The following is a 13,507-nucleotide window of genomic DNA, read 5'->3' as shown; positions in this document are numbered from 1 at the left end:
TTATATAGAAAACAAACATAAGAAGACTTTGAAAGACAGAGAGAAGAAGGCAGATGGCAGGACCTTGGAACCCAGGGAACAGTGTGGTGGTGAGTTCCCTGGGTTTTTCTTTCGCCTCGTTTATCTCAGGCTTGGAACTGAAGAAACTGGAAATGCAGAAAGACCAATGGACACAGACAGAAGAAATGCCCCCCAGAGCCTTTTTCTCTAGTCAGAGGACCAGGAAGTGGGCAGCCTGATAAGACAGAAAACTTTCAGACAGCGGCCACTCTACTCCAGCCAGACAGCGTAGCCGAGGTGTGGCCCCATGCACACCCACACCAGCAAAGGTAACCTGCGCAGCCTAGACTTGCACCTTTACCAGGCTGTGATGAGGCCCCCTGCCCCCCCGCAAAGGTGGTGTCAGAGAAGGCCGAGGAGGGAGCCAGGGCCTTCATTCAGTAGTAAGGGCGGTAACGAGGCCCTCCCCTCTTTCACAGTGTCCGTGGAGACCGTGTGGACAGCAGCAACAAGGGATTTCAACCCCTTCAAGCCCGGGAGGTGTTTCTGGAGGCCTCCAAAACAGGGCAGCCGGAACTCTCAGCCTTGCCCAGCTATTAGAGAACCCTCACCCCTTGGCCCTCCACAGAGGCCAAGTTTGCAACTTGTACACTTATCCCCCATCACGCAGTAACAAGACAGCAACCTTGTCCCCTGTCAGAGAGGTGCCAGAGGAAGCCATCTAAGGTTTAAATGATATCCAGCGTCTCATAACATAATACCCAAGCTGTCTGGATCTCAGTCAAAAGTTATTCACCATACCCCAAACCAGGAGGATCTCAAACTCAATGAAAAAAGACAACCACTGATGCCAACACCAAAATAAGAGAAATATAAGCGTTATCTGACAGAGACGCTAAAGGATGCTTTAGAAAAAAGCTTCCATGAGCAATCAGAAACATGCCTGAAACAAAACTGTCGGCAAAGAAACAGAAGATATAAAGATCCAAATGGAGACTTTAGAACTTAAAAATATAATAACTAAAAAACCCCCCAAAAACCAGTGAACCAAATGAAAAAAGCTCCAGGGATGGGCTCAACAGCAGAATAGAAGGGCCAGAGGAAAGAATCCATGAATTGAAAGATACACAATAGGAACTACCCAATTTAAACAAGAAAGTAGACTGAAAAAAAAAAAAAATTAACAGAGCCTCAGCGGCCTGTGGGAATATAACCAAAGAGCTGACACTCATGTCATCAGAGAGGAGTCAAAACTGTACAGAAAAAAACCCAAACCAACAATCCAATTAGAAAATGGGCAAAAGAGGATATAAAAATGGCAAATGAGTACATGAAAACATTTTCTACATAATTAGCTATTAGGGAAATGTAAATTAAAATCACAGTGAGGTATCACTACACATCTATCAGAATGGCCAGAATTAAAAATACTTACAACATCAAATGCTGGTGAGGATGTGTGGAGACTGAATCACTCATACATTGTGGGTGGGAATATAAAATTGTACAGCCACTTGGAAAACATTTTGGCAGTTTGGTATAACTATTATGCAACTATCATATGACCTAGCAATTATACTCCTGGGCATTTATCCCAGAGAAATGAAAACATATATTCACACAAAAACATTTATACAAGTGTTTATAGCAGTTTTATTAACAATAGCCAGATCTAGCAGTACATCATTAGTACTTATTTTTGTTTGTTGATCTTATATCCAGCCACCTATTAAACTCTTAACACATTTTTATGATTTTTAAGTCAAGTGTATAGGATTTGGGGGGCAGTAGATCCTTTCTTTAAAAGTTGGGTGGTTTTTGGTCTTTCCTTCCCAATAGTAGTAATATCTCATTTCTTTTTTTCCCCCATCTCGTCTCTGGAAACTCCAGAGCAATTGAAAATAAATTTGGTGATAGAACCTAATCTCATCTTTTTCCTGACTAACTAACATGGAAATACTTCTAATATTTCAAAGTTAAGTATGATAGTTGTTCTTGATTTTCAGAGATACCTTTTGCCAGATTTGGAAAGTTTTCTTATATGTGAAGCTTACTAAGAATTTTTTTTTCCCTGGAATGCATGTTAAATCTTTTACTAATTTTTTTCAGCATCTATTGATGTGGTAAATGCTTTTTCTTCTTTAATTCATTAATGTATCACTCTTGAGCATCTATTTTTGAGTTTGCTGGTAATACATATTTTCCTCTTCTGGGAAATATGTGTTCATGCTGGTTGTTCATTTTCCTACTGGGATATTTCTATTTTCTTACTGATTTATAGGATTTCTTCATGCACTTTTAATACCTATTCTTCTGTCAGTTGTATGTGTTGCAAATGTCTTCTCCCAGTTGGTAACTTGCTTTCGGACTTTAAGGTATCTTTTGATGAACAGAAGTTCATCCCAAGCTGTTTCAATGTAGATCTCTTGAGTGTCAGAACTTTTAAGACCTTGTATACATGCCTGAGAATATTTGTACTAAACTTTCACATTTATTTGGTATTTGGAAAGATGTAGCATTCTAGAGTTAAAGATCTTTTAATTAAATACTTACAAAATACACAAAGAGGATTTTATTTTTATTGTTAGACTGATGACAGTTGGATTCCTAATTCTCTTGAAGATCTGCCTTTTGTCTCTGCAAGGATGAGATTATTTTATTGGAATGAAGCATTTTCTCGATGAGTGGTTCTCAAAGTGGGATCCCTGGGCCAGCAGCATCTCCATCCTCTTGGAGTTGTTAGAAATGCACACTGTGGTGCCCTACCCCAGACCCACTGAGTAAAACAACTTTGGGGGGTGCAGCCCTGCAATCTGTATTTTAACAAGACCTCCAGGTGAATCTGATGCACACAAGTTTGGAATCATTGTTCTAGATCCTTGCTACTCAAAGTGTGATCCCCTGTTCAGTATCATCAGCTACAGGCTCAAATATATCAAATATTACATGGTGTTTGATTATGGTGATTATCATTTCACAAACGGTATTTCACATAAAGGTGATGAAAACTTAACTTTCGTACCTCTTTTGTCCTTACTGAAATTATTTGCAAAATGCTAGTATGGCAAAATCTTCTAGCAAAGTTTATGTTAACGTTTAATATATATTATTTATTATCTGGTAAGTACAATACATTTTCAGACACTGACTTTCATAATCTTCTTTTGTTAACTATTGGAGACATTGAACTTTGCCATGAAAATCCTGTTGTCATTTTTCCTTTGATTTTATTTTGTAGGCTTTGTTAGAAACAGCTAAAATGCAAACAGAAAAGCAATTGTCAAGCCTATCTGGAAAAATAGAATGTGACCTAATGACCTAATTGTCATTTCAGTAGCTTTACTGGAACCTTGTACCTAAATGGTAAAAGGTATCATATTTTCCTTCTCAAACATTTTTTTGTCCACTTAATTTTCCCTGACAATAACTTTTATAGTCACCCTAAGTATAAGAGATGTTTTACTCTCTAAAATTTTTGATCCATATATCTTGGGAATGGTGAGAAATGGATGACAAAGCAATTTTTTTCTATGCTCTTTTAGAAATAGATACTTTCTTTGAAGACACATTTGTTTTTATTGCTATTTGTCCAAATAGTTGAACTTGACAAAGGAAATACATATATATGTATATATATACAAATATATGTACGTATGTATGCGTGGTGAAAGCCTAGGTTCGTTTTACATTGTGAAAAGAAGAACTTCTTTGGTAGTTTATAAATGCTCTTTTATTTTTAGCCCTGTTCTAGTTGGGCCTGACCAGGTCTTGCTAAGAGGTACACAGCTTAAAAATACGGAGTAGATCCTTGGCATAGTTGTTTACACTGGATTTGAAACCAAATTCATGCAGGTAAATAATCTATGATGACAAATAGTATTGCCAAAAATGACAACAGTTTTTTTTTTAGGAACCCTAGGATTTTGAGGTAATGGATCTGCTGTGTGAATATGTTTTCTATGAACTAGAGAATGAGGCTCTAGGAACCGAGGTGGAAAAACCACGCTCATGTAACCATGGTCACACTTTCAGTCCGTTAGTGATTTGGCCAAAGACATATCCTACTTTTTAACTGTTGTAATTTTTGACCTCCTCTCACCGTCAGCATGCTTTCCACTATAATCCACTGGTTTTGTTTGTTGTCCTTTTTGGTGTGTGGTCGCACGCTATTGCGCAGAACGCAGTCGAGTCACCCCCTCAGGAGATCCAAAGTTGAGAACGTGACCAATGTGCAGATCCTCGTGGTGTCCCTGCTGCTCTTGGTCATGTCCTTGGTGAGCTGTGTGGGAGCCATATTCTGGAATGACGGATACGGCAGAGCAGACATCTGGTACATCGGGAATAAGGGTAAGTGCCAGAGCATGGCAGGAAGCCGCCATTTTGGGAAATTGTGCTGCTTTTATTTTAAAATTTTTGTTTATTTTTTGGTTGCATTGGATCTTCATTGTTGCGTGCGGGTTTTCTCTAGTTGCGGTGAGGGGGGGCTACTCTTCGTTGCAGTGCGTGGGCTTCTCATTGCGGTGGCTTCTCTTGTTGGGGAGCATGGGCTCCGGTAGTTGTGGCACGCAGGCTCAGTAGTTGTGGTTCACGGGCTCTAGAGCGCAAGCTCAGTAGTTGTGGTGCATGGGCTTAGTTGCTCCACGGCATGTGGGATCTTCCCGGACCAGGGCTCGAACCCCTGTCCCCTGCATTGGCAGGCGGATTCTTAACCACTGCGCCACCAGGGAAGTCTGTGTGCTGCTTTTAAAAGTGACTTTAAAGACTTAACCATGTTTTGATTTAAAAGGGGAGGCTGTTTTTCTAACTGGTGTGTGGTAGTTTTGCTTTGTTTGTTTTCAGAAACTGAGGGTTAGTGAGTTTTAGAAATAGAACATTTCCTTCTTAAGATTTTTTGGGAAAGATTGTCCTGCCAGTTTCATGTAATCCTGGCATTCTGGAATAAAGCAGAGGAGAAGTCAGGGCAGAGGCATGAGATTGAGTCAGGTGGACGAGGGCCACGCCTCTGCATCTGGCACTCAGTCACCAGAAGAGCTTGGGCGAGGTTTTCACTTCTCTGAGCATTGATTTCCTCACTCAGAAGTGGGGATGATAGCTGCTTCCTTGAGTGAGTGCGATGAGTGGTGCCAGGGAAATGAGGACAAGGATCACTGAGGGCATTCAGCGGCCAAAGTGTCCTTCTGTCAGTAAGAGGCTTAAAGGTAAACTGGGATTGGGCATTCGAAGTTCAGCATTTTTGTTTGTCTTCCCGTGTTTTCAGAGTAAACCATCGTACATCTTTCTGCCTTTTCTAATCTATCACCTGAGGATTCTTTATTGCTCTAACTTCCCTTGAGAGGATCTGTTTGAGAGCATTTTAGGAATAAAAGGAAGGTATAGACTTCCTTTTATATAGGTATAAATGTTTGGATCACACACCAAGGATTCATTCTTATGCAGTCCGAGTTTCTAGATGTTACTTGTCCAGTTTTGATTTTAGGCTTCTAGATTTTAGATGAGTTTTAAAAAATAATCTCAATTTAAATTTGCTTGTTTAATCTTCTCTAGCCCAAGAGTGTGTATATTATCCTATTTTGAAACAGACATAAAAGCTTACAAAAGTCACTGATATTTTGATCTCTATAAAATACATCAAGTTCTGCATATCATACAAATGACCTTTTCTTCCCTTCTTGATGAGACTTCTTGAAAGAAGAGACAGCCCACAGTGTTTCCATTCTCTCACCTCCTGGTCATTCTTTTTGATGTTGTTGTTAGCTCTCTTATTTTTTTTTTATTTGAATTTTATTTTAGTTTTTTTATACAGCAAGTTCTTATTTGTTATCTATTTTATACATATTAGTGTATACATGTCAATCCCAATCTCCCAGTTCATCCCACACTCCCCCTTCCCCCCTTGGTGTCCATACGTTTGTTCTCTACATCTGTGTCTCAACTTCTGCCCTGCAAACCGGCTCATTTGTACCATTTTTCTAGGTTCCACATACATGCGTTAATATATGATATTTGTTTTTCTCTTCCTGACTTACTTCACTCTGCATGACAATCTTTAGGTCATCCACGTCTCTGCAAATGACCCAATTTTGTTCCTTCTTATGGCTGAGTAATATTCCATTGTATATATGTACCACATCTTCTTTATCCATTCGTCTGTTGATGGACGTTTAGGTTGCTTCCATGACCTGGCTATTGTAAATAATGCTGCAGTGAACATTGGGGTGCATGTGTCTTTTTGAATTATGGTTTTCTCTGGGTATATGCCCAGTAGTGGGGTTGCTGGGCCATATGGTAACTCCTGGTCATTCTTGAGCCCATTTCAGTCTGCTGTCTACTTCAACCACTCTACTGAAATTGTTGCTCAAGATTAGGAATAAATTCCTGATTACCAAACCCAGTGGTCATTTTTTCTTTTTTTTTGAAATAAAGACTGTTTTTAATCCACAAATGCATTTTGTTTCTCAGTTGCTGAAATGAGTTATCCATAAAACCTCTGCAGCCAGATTCCTGGGAGATTTTTGAAAGGAACATAGGCTCAGCTTTCAATTACCCATGTTCCCCACCCCCACCCCCAGTGGTCATTTTTAAAGTCACTATCTAACTGGATTTCTGCTGCTCACTTCTGATTTTTTAAAAAAAAACATCTTTTCCCTATTTGATTCATAGAAACCTTGATCTACCTTTTAAATGCTGGTGTTTTCCAGGATCCTGGGGTCACCAGGAATTCTTCAACTTGGGTCCATAAATCCTTGAAATTTCGTGAAAAATTTTATTCCTATATGTGTGTGTGTGTTTTTTTTTTTTCTGAAGGAGAGTCTTCATCAGCTTCTCAGGGTGATTTTCTTTTCCAAGATCACCCCTTTAAGAGAGCTCACCTCTTCTAATAATTTCAACTGTCATCCACCTGTTGATGTCTTCTTATTTGACTCCAGCTCAGCTTTCTCTATGAATTATTAACTCATTATTGCCCGGACATTGCTCTCCAGATGTCATGTAGGCTTCTTAACTCAGTGTGTACAAAGCAAAATTCATCTTTTTCCCCCAAACCAGGCTCTCTTTTCAATATTCTCCATGTAAGTGTGGTACCAGCATCTGACAATCATCCAAGCTGGAAACATAAAGGTCACACTTATCTCCTTCTCAGTTTGCTCCTCTCTTCTCCACTTCCACCCCCATGGCTTTCATCATCCAGTCAGTCCCAAGGTCTTGCTGAGTCTACCTTTCCAATCTTTTTTCTGTAGGCTCTCTCCTCTTCATCCCTGGACTACCACCAACGTTTCCTAACTGATTGCTCAGCCCTCAGTCAAGTTCTACTCAGATTCATTCTTCACATAGTTTCCAGAAGGATGCATATAAAAAGTAGTAATGAGTAAGTGCGGTGGATTCAGTGATGTCTCAGTGCCTGCACTGAGTTGGTAAACTACCATCCAACGGCCCACTGCTTGTTTTTGTAAATAAAGTTTTATTGGAACATGGCCATACTGTTTATTCATCTGTGTATTATTTATTGCTTTTTCATGATACAACAGCAGAGTTGAGTAGTTGCAACAAGACTGTATGGTCCACAAAGCCTAAAATATTTACCATCTGGCTGTTAGAAAAAGTGTCTTCCTGATCCCTGGCCTACAGGGTCCAGATAAATCTCCTGTCACATGGCATGTCATGACTTTTATAAGCTGACCTTATCTCCATCACTTGATACCTCACCACTTCTTCCTTAGCGCTTAGTCTCTGTTCACAGAGGACCGCTTTTGTCTTTTTCACCATGCTTCCATCCATCACCCTGTTGATCGTTTCCAGGCCTCTAGTCCAGTGCTCTTTCTGCTTCACATGTGTGTCTGGACACCTTTCAGACCAAGATGAAGCATTGCCTTCTCTGGTAGCATTTCCTGTGACTTACCTGCCCACCCTCCTTTCTTCAGTTAGGAGCCCTCTTTGGCTTCTATAATGATATTCTTAATTCCATTTCCATGTTTCATAATTATTGTCCCCGCACCCTCCAACTAGGTTGTGAATTTTTGAGGGCAAGGATCATTATATGATCCTCCAACAGCAGTGCCTTTTCAAAATAGGAACTAAGTAATTAATATATTGGCTAAAATAAAAAATTTTAGAGCTAAACAGAATTTTATAGTTTTCCAGTCCAACCTCTTGTTTTACAAAAGTGAAACAGATTCTCTACATTTACTGAAAAGCACAGAGGAAGCTAGTGGCTTATTTGGAATAAGAACCTGTAATTGAGTCCAACTACATTACTCTGCCCAGGCTATTCTAATCCAAGAGAAGAAAAAGATATTGAGTAGTTAAAGTTATAACTGTGTTTTTAGTAATTATTAAATTTAGCAAAGCACTAAACATTTTGTCTCTGTTTCTCTGTCCATGAAGTGGTCATAGTAATATCTGCCTCTAATTTTCTTAAAAGAATGATTTATGACAAAGTAATAGAGTAACTATAAAAGTATAATCGTGGCAAATAAAGGAAAATGAGTAAACTCCAGGTGATAAGAGTTTGAATATATGTGATGGATGGTGAATGGAATCTGCTTTTTAGATTGATGGCATTTAGAAGTCTAGATTTTGCTAGTATCGTTCTAAATTACAAATATGCTCCTGTTTAGAAAAATGAGTATAAAATTTTAACTTAAAATTATTTTATTTTGTCTATATTTATAAAGATTGGTGTTTAAACTAATCTTCTTTACAACTTTGTGTTTAGCTCTTTTCAGTTATTACCCCTCCTCCCATAATTCAACTATATAAATTTAATGTGTAAGACTGAGACGCAAGTTTTCAGAAAGACTCATGTAAGGCAGTGTGTATATCCTCTGAACACTTTCTAGATATTTTTTATAGTAAACTTCCGTGAAATTAGGTTGAATTCTTACTGGAAAATTATTCTCTCAAACATACTACCTCTTTGAAAATGAGTACGTCACTAGCATTGTATTACAAAGCATCATATTCATTTTTTTCAGGGGGGGCTTCCCTTTCCTTCTTTCCCTGAGTTTTAAAAATCATTACAATATCTCTTTGACTTCAAAACTACTGTTACTTCTAGCTAAAAAGTCCTCCTCATTCCCTCCTCCTCGTTTCCTGCATTTAACAAGTTCCCTTCTTCAATGCTTTGCTCACCAGCTTCTCCAAGACCCCTTTCTGCGCCCCCAACGTTGTGTTGTTGCTGCTACCCTCCATGTTCAGCACTTCATGGAACTCATCCTGCTGTAGTTCCTGACTCGTCCTACTTTTTCAAGCTGCCTCCAAAGTTCCCTGAGGGCAGGATCTGTGTCTTACTAGAGCTTGTATCTCCATGCTTCCCATATACCCTATGATTGATACCTGGTTGGTTGGTGCTTAACTAATATTTTAAAAACCATTTTATAACTGTGTCCACTTAATTATACTTTTAATAATTTTCGTGGAGAAAAATTCCACAATTTTAAATTTATTTATTTTTATTTATTTATGGCTGTGTTGGGTCTTCGTTTCTGTGTGAGGGCTTTCTCTAGTTGCAGCGAGCGGAGGCCACTCTTCATCGCGGTGCGGAGGCCACTCTTCATCGCGGTGCGCAGGCCTCTCACTATCGCAGCCTCTCTTGTTGCGGAGCACAGGCTCCAGACGCGCAGACTCAGTAATCGTGGCTCACGGGCCCAGTTACTCCGTGGCATGTGGGGTCTTCCGGGACCAGGGCTCGAACCCGTGTCCCCTGCATTGGCAGGCAGACTCTCAACCACTGTGCCACCAGGGAAGCCCAAATTCCACAATTTTAAAACGTCATAATGAAAACAAAGGTGGATAAAGGTATTACCTGAAGCTGCAATGTGGTCCCTCTCATTTTCTTCCACAGATTACGACTCCCACAGCTTTGGGTTTGACATTTTGGCGTTCATCATTCTGTACCATAATCTCATCCCCATCATTCCGCTGGCCACTCTGGAAACTGTGAAATACATTCAGGCCCTGTTTATAAACTGGGTGAGTATTAAAATCAGGAAGTTCAGAAAATTCTCTCTTGAGCTATGGCTTTGGTTTCAAGAATCAGTGTAACTGAGTTTTTGTGATGGGGCCAGTGCAGCTGCTGGGCCAGCTGTGTCTTGGACACGAGAGCCAAGCACGGGTGTCACGTTGACTCAGCAGTGCCTGGGTGCCTCTGCATCACTCTTGAGGACATCTTTTTTTTTTCCCCATATATTTTTTCTAGCCGATAAGGAGTATTTAAGAGATAGTGGCTTAGTAGCAAGTGTAGAGAAATAGTCAACCATTGAAACTTAAGATACTCACAGAGGAGGAGAGTCCAGTAGACTTAAAATAGATTTACAGAGCTTGGCAAGAATGACAGAAACAAAGCCGTTCCAGAGTTCCTTCAAATTAAGAAAAAGATTTCTTAGGTGACAACCATGTGTTGACTGAAGCTAATACTTCGTAAGTTGTGACTGAACAAATTTTCCAATTTGAATGTGGGGTTGTAACTTTTAGTTGTTTTTAAAAATATTTTTCTTTGAAATAAAATTCTTGCTGGATGTCACCTGAACATGATTCTCCCAGTAGGTCAATGAACTACCATCATTTGGAAGGGAATTTTATTTTAGCAACCACAGAATTAGACAAAGTCCTTTCAAATATTTGTCTTCTCATTTGATTTTTGCAGTAGCTCTATGAGTAGTGCTGCAAGGTCCCTGTTACTGCTCCCATTTGGTACATGTAGTAACTGAGACGCACTCAAGGCCACACAGCGTGTCTGAGGCAGAGCCAGGATTTGAAAGCCACGTCTTCCGAATCACCTCGATGTTTGTTTCCACGTGACTTTGCTTCTCCTGAATCGACTGCCAACCTATGTGAGGAACTAGCACATACGGGTCCAAAACCAAGTATTCTAGACTCTCCACTGTGAATTTTTTCTAAATGTCAAGCACATTGGAAGATCAGTGGCAGTATAGATTTCCTGAAAAAATTTTGAGCCTAGTTCTGATTGTGTGGCTTGGCTATTTTGTTTGTTTCCTGCAGGATGAAGATATGCATTTTAAGGGCAATAATGTCTACGCCATGGCCAGAACATCCAATCTCAATGAAGAGCTCGGGCAGGTGAGGGCCTCTCCAGGGCTGAGAAGTGTGATGGGAGCTTCACAGAAGGTGGATTCAGGGAGAGCATGTGCAGAGTTCAAGTGCCAAATTTAGCCACGGGCTATAGATAGTATGACACCCACGTGGAGCTTCAGAAGTACAGTTTGTTCAAATATTAATAATATTGCATTCATGGGTTGCAAGTAGAACAGACCAAATACAGGTTATTATGCGCTTATGAAAGAGTGGAAGAGCTGGAGGGACAGGCAGGAAAAGCTGCTGGGAGCTCCCAGGGTTTCAGTTAGCTTTGAGGGAGCCACAGGGACCCTGGAGCCTGGGGGGTGGCCGTGATTATGCTTCCCTAAGGCAGGTGACCCATAGGGACGCATCCAGAAAGTGCTGCAAAATGTCATACCTGCCACACCCATGCATCTGCCCACAGCTGCCAGAAGGGAAGTAGTAGAACTTCTAGTTCTTTACTGAAAATTCCTCTCAATGGTAGAATCTAACCTGCTGAGAAGAGATTGGGAGAAACGTAGCCTCGGGCCTCTAGACCCTGCCATTCAATAGAAAGAGGCAGGAATGATGCCAGGTTATCAACACATATGTTGGTTACCTTTTAAATGACACTGGCATCTTTAGAAGTTAAAATTCGCTTTTAAAAACTGCCACGATTATTTGTCAATTATACTACAGGAAAGCTAAAAAAAAAAAAAAAATGGTACAACAACTCTCACAGTTGTATAGTACCTAAAAGGAGAAAGACTTGTAATTGTTACTGTTTTTCTTTGTACTTTTTGTTCTCATTATATATTTTTTTTTACTAGATTATGATTTTCCATCTTTCAATTAATTGGAGGCCACATATAAATTATGGTGAAAGGCAGAATTTTGGAATTAAACTTCCTGAGTGTGAATCCTGGTTTCACCATTTACCAGCAGAGACAAGGACTCCACAAGAAAAGAAAATTACAGGCCAGTATCCCTGATAAACTTGGATGCAAAAATCCTCAACAAAATATTGGCAAATCAAATTCAACAATACATTGAAAGGATCATACATCATGATGATTTATTCTAGGAGTGCAAAGCTGGTTCAACATCCACAAATTGACCAGTGTGATACACTACATTAACAAAATGAGGGAGGGCTTCCCTGGTGGTGCAGTGGTTAAGAATCCTCCTGCCAATGCAGGGAACATGGATTTGATCCCTGGTCCAGGGAGATCCCACATGCCGCGGAGCAACTAAGCCCATGTGCCACAACTACTGAGCCCGTGCTCTAAAGCCCGCATGCCACAACTACTGAGCCCACATGCCACAACTACTGAAGCCCACGTGCCTAGAGCCCATGCTCTGCAACTAGAGAAGCCACCACAATGAGAAGCCTGTGCACCACAATGAAGAGTAGCCCCCACTTGCTGCAACTAGAGAAAACCCTGCATGCAGCAATGAAGACCTATTGCAGCCAAAAATAAATAAATTAAATAAATAAATTTAAAAAAATGATGGAGAAGAATCATGTAATCATCTCAATAGATGCAGAAAAAGCATTTGACAAAATTCAACATCCATGTATGATAAAAATGTCAACAAAGTGACTATAGAGGGAACATATTTCAACATAATAAAGGGTGTATATGACAAGCTCACAGTTGAAATTATACTCAATGAAAAATTGAAAATTATTCCTCTAAAATCAGAAATAAAACAAAGATGCCTACTCTCACTACTTTTATTCAGCTTAGTATTGGAAGTCCTAGCCACAGTAATTAGGCAAGAAAAATAAGGCATCCAAATCAGAAAGGAAGAATTAAAGCTGTCTTTTTTGGTAGATGACATGAAATGTACAGAAAACCCTAAAGACTCCACCAAAAACCTGTAAGCAATAATAAATAAATCCAGCAAAGTTGCATGATACAAAATCAGTATACAAAAATCAGTTGTTTCTAAAAATAAAAACAAATAAATGTTTTTGAAAGCTTATGTGAAAGCTTCTGCCTTTTATTATCATTTCTGGTGACTTTATTTAACAAATAGTTGGTATCCATCTATTCTTTCTGAATAATACAAAGATCTTAAAACTGTTTAACTCCACATTGCTTTGCAGTATTTGTTGGACAGAAATGATCACCTACAGAATTTCCATTTGTCTTTAAAACGAGTATTATACTTGTGATCATGATTAAAATGGCTTTGGGTTTGGTTTTCTTTTTCATCTGAGATATACATATATATATATATATATATATCAGTATATCAGTGTCTATCTACTTAGTGTTTTCTAGGTACTTTTAATGAGATTTCTTGTGGCAGGAAAATGAACTTGGACTTCTGAATTTCTTAGGTTTGATGACTTGAAGTTTACTTTGTGTATTACCATAGTATTTCACCTCCAGTGTACAACAAAGAGAAGAGTATGGCTTCTGAAAGAAATAAATATTACATATAGAAT

General features: G+C 39.4%; 1 protein-coding gene across 1 annotated transcript in view; it reads left to right on the top strand.

Annotated features, from left to right (window-relative positions):
- Positions 1-4,106: 4,106 nt before the first annotated feature.
- The window catches only part of LOC132352711 (phospholipid-transporting ATPase IB-like), a 71,710-nt gene continuing 62,309 nt past the window's right edge, over positions 4,107-13,507 (top strand). The window contains 5 exon segments of the mRNA XM_059903399.1: positions 4,107-4,347; positions 9,839-9,966; positions 10,996-11,073; positions 11,880-12,031; positions 13,400-13,469. Coding sequence (XP_059759382.1) covers positions 4,107-4,347; positions 9,839-9,966; positions 10,996-11,073; positions 11,880-12,031; positions 13,400-13,469 — 669 coding nt within the window.

Source organism: Balaenoptera ricei, chromosome 18 (genome assembly GCF_028023285.1).
Source record: "Balaenoptera ricei isolate mBalRic1 chromosome 18, mBalRic1.hap2, whole genome shotgun sequence".
NCBI classification, from domain to species: domain Eukaryota; kingdom Metazoa; phylum Chordata; class Mammalia; order Artiodactyla; family Balaenopteridae; genus Balaenoptera; species Balaenoptera ricei.
The sequence above is the reverse complement of the archived record's forward strand: the minus strand, read 5'-3'. Positions and strand labels throughout refer to the sequence as shown.